The sequence below is a fragment of the Diaphorina citri genome, unplaced genomic scaffold, assembly GCF_000475195.1.
Source record: "Diaphorina citri unplaced genomic scaffold, Diaci psyllid genome assembly version 1.1 scaffold4753, whole genome shotgun sequence".
NCBI classification, from domain to species: domain Eukaryota; kingdom Metazoa; phylum Arthropoda; class Insecta; order Hemiptera; family Psyllidae; genus Diaphorina; species Diaphorina citri.
The window spans coordinates 83-3,445 of NW_007382146.1; the positions used below are offsets into that span (position 1 = coordinate 83).

A 3,363-nucleotide genomic window follows, 5' to 3' on the forward strand; every position below is an offset into this window, starting at 1 on the left:
AGTCACTAAATGATATCCTTCATTGTGGTGCTAAACTATATTCAAATTTATTTTGTGTTCTTCTCAACTTCAGATTATTACCTTATGCCCTCAATGGAGACATCACTAAAATGTTTATGCAAATTAAACTACATGAAAAATACTGGAAATTTCAAAAAATTATTTGGAGATTTTCTCCCAATGAACCTCTTACCTTTTACAACCTTTCAGTTGTGACCTTTGGATTGAAATCATCCCCTTTTCTTGCTCTTCGCACAGTTCATCAGCTGATTTCTGATGAATCAGAAAACTATCCCCTAGTATCTAAAAACATCCCTGGTATGTTGTACATGGATGACTTGGTAGCTTCATTCCTAACAGAAAATGAATGTGTTCTATTTTACAGAGAAATCACTGAATTATTCAAATCAGGTGGATTTACTTTTACCAAATGGTCCTCAAATTCAGCACAAGTTCTTCATAATATTCCAGCCTCTGATCAGTTGGAGAAAATGATTTCCTGGGACAAGGACAACTTCACGTTGAAGGTCTTGGGTATGTGTTGGAGTCCAAAGGAGGACAAATTTCATTTCAAAATTAACCAAAATATTGCCTCTAATACCAAACGAGGAATGTTGTCTTATATTCTTACCATTTATGATCCTCTTGGGTTGTTATCTCCAGTTATCTTATTCGTCAAACTTCTTATTAAAAGACTCTGGATTGCTAAGATAGATTGGGACTCGCAGCCTCCTCCTGATATTCTTTCATTGTGGAACTTGTTTATTCAACAGTTACCCTCACTGGAGAATATAAGTTTCCCTAGACATATTAATGTCAAGATTAATTGTATTTTTCAGTTGGTAGGATTTGCGGATGCAAGCGAAAAGGCTTATGGTGCTGTTATATACAGCCGAGTCATACTACCAGATTCTACGGTTAAGGTTGAGCTCATTTGTGCCAAATCCAAGGTGGCCCCAGTCAAGGTCGAAAGTATCCCCAGACTTGAGCTGTGTGGTTTACTATTGCTATCAGAACTCATGGCTACTGTCACAAAGTCATACTTGAGCAAATTTGAAATTGATGAATCTTATTGCTTGACTGACTCATCTGTCACTTTGTGTTGGGCCCACTCATCACCTCATCTTTACCAAGTTTTCATTGCTAATAGGATTAGTAAAATCCAACAAAATATTAATATATCAACCTTGTTTCATGTCTCAGGTCAAGACAACCCTGCAGATTGTTTGTCTCGTGGTTTGGTTCCGGAGCAATTGGTGGACTGTAATTTGTATCTATCGGGTCCTCCATGGTTGCATCAATCCCCTGTTGAATGGCCTATTCGAAAATATTCAGATTTTGCAGGGCAGGAAACCCCAGAGAGAAAATCCAATCTGTCGTTGATAGGCGTTCAAGACGAACCCAATCCTCTACTTGAAATGTTTCTAAGATGTTCAAGCTGGTATAAAATTTTGAAAATTGTCATCCTTATTTTGCGTTTTCTAAAAATTATTCCTAAAGGTCTGGCAGTGTCCGCTGAGGCACTCAATACGGCCGAAATATTTGTTATGAAATTATTGCAAAAGGAATTCTTTCCTCATGATATCTCAAATATTAGAAAGGGCTTACCTTGTAGCCCACAGATTCGTAAACTATCTCCATTTCTCGATGATCATGGACTTCTAAGAGTTGGTGGTAGGATTAGTAATTCTAATGTAGATTATGACCAACAACATCCTATCCTGTTGTCATCTAAACACCATGTAGTGGTTCTCATTGTTGATTATTTTCACCAGAAAAATTATCACACTGGTCCTCATTTGTTATTGGCTCTGCTACGGCAAAGATTTTGGATTTTGGGTGCTCGCAGTCTTGCTAGGAAACGTTTTCAGGCGTGCAATATTTGCTTCAGATTATCACCCAAGTGTTCCTACCCCAAGATGGGAGATTTGCCCAAATCTAGAGTTCTTGAGTCTAAACCCTTCTTAAATACGGCATGTGATTACCTTGGTCCTATTCACATTGTGTTGACACATCGTCGTGGACAAAGGTCCCAAAAGGCCTACATTTGTCTCTTCATTTGTTTGGCGACGAAAGCCGTCCATCTGGAGGTCGCTTCTGACCTAACAACTGAATGTTTCTTAAACGCATTTAAGAGATTCTTATCTCGTCGTGGTCCTATTCGATCCATGCTCAGTGATGGTGGATCCAATTTTGTTGGAGCAAAGAACAAATTGAACGTAATTTATGATCTACTTGAATCTCCTGATTATAAGGATAGGTTTGTCCGCGAATTGTCTGAGCACAGGATTACATGGAGTATGAACCCACCTGCTAGTCCTCATTTTGGAGGAATTTTTGAAAGTAACATAAAATCATTCAAAACCCATTTCTTTAGAGTCGTTGGGAAACAATTATTAAGTTATGAAGAATTGGTGACACTCACTACACAGATTGAGTGTTTGTTGAATTCCCGACCACTCTGCAAACTCAGCTCAGATCCTGATGACATGGATATTTTGACACCCAATCATTTTTTAAAGTTGACTAATCTCACTTGCATTCCAGCTGAAAATGTAACCGAGCTACGTGTTGGTCGTCTGTCGCGATTTCAATTAATTGATCAGTTAGTACAATCATTTTGGAAGCGTTGGTCGACCGAGTATCTATCTCAGTTACAAACTAGGGAAAAATGGCATACTTCTTGTAACAACATTATACCTGGAGTGGTTGTACTGATCCGCCAGGACGGTGTTGCACCCCTAAATTGGCCTACAGGTGTAGTTTCACAGGTGTATCCTGGTAGGGATGGGATAGTACGGGTTGTATCGGTGAAAACTCCTAAAGGTATTTACAAGAGAGCAGTGCATAATTTATGTCCATTACCTACTCAGTAAAATTTGTCTAATGTTGTAACATCCTTATCCTACATAATGCTATTATGAAAAAAAAAAAAATTAAAATAAAATAAAATAATTGTGGTAACATTATCATCTTATGACAAGATTTAGTTTTGTACATTACATTGCAATTGTTTTAGTCCATAATGGTATTATGTACCCAACAAACTATAATTTCTTGTTCTTCTAAATCTTAAGATACTTAATAAAATAAATTAAGTTCACTATGTTTAATAGACATATTTTATGTAAATAATTGCCATATTTTTATTGATTCTTACTATTATTATTATTTTATTTTTACTTTCTATTTTTGCTATTATTTTATTATTTTTTGCTCAATTTGATTTTGGTATTGTTCATTTTAAATCTTTATTCATGTAAAAAAAATGCCTCCCATGGAAAAATTCCAAGAGTTAAGATCTTGCTATTCTTTTATGTTAACAATGTCATCCTATCAATCTTGTATTTTTTTTTTTTTTTT

At 36.1% G+C, this 3,363-nt stretch overlaps 1 protein-coding gene across 1 annotated transcript in view; it reads left to right on the forward strand.

Annotated features, from left to right (window-relative positions):
* Positions 1–258: 258 nt before the first annotated feature.
* Positions 259–3,363, forward strand: part of LOC103521222 — a gene marked incomplete at both ends in the record, with an annotated part of 8,948 nt that continues 5,843 nt past the window's right edge. Inside the window, 2 exons of the mRNA XM_008486328.1 lie at positions 259–534; positions 664–2,343. Coding sequence (XP_008484550.1) covers positions 259–534; positions 664–2,343 — 1,956 coding nt within the window. The remainder of the gene's footprint in view (positions 535–663; positions 2,344–3,363) is intronic.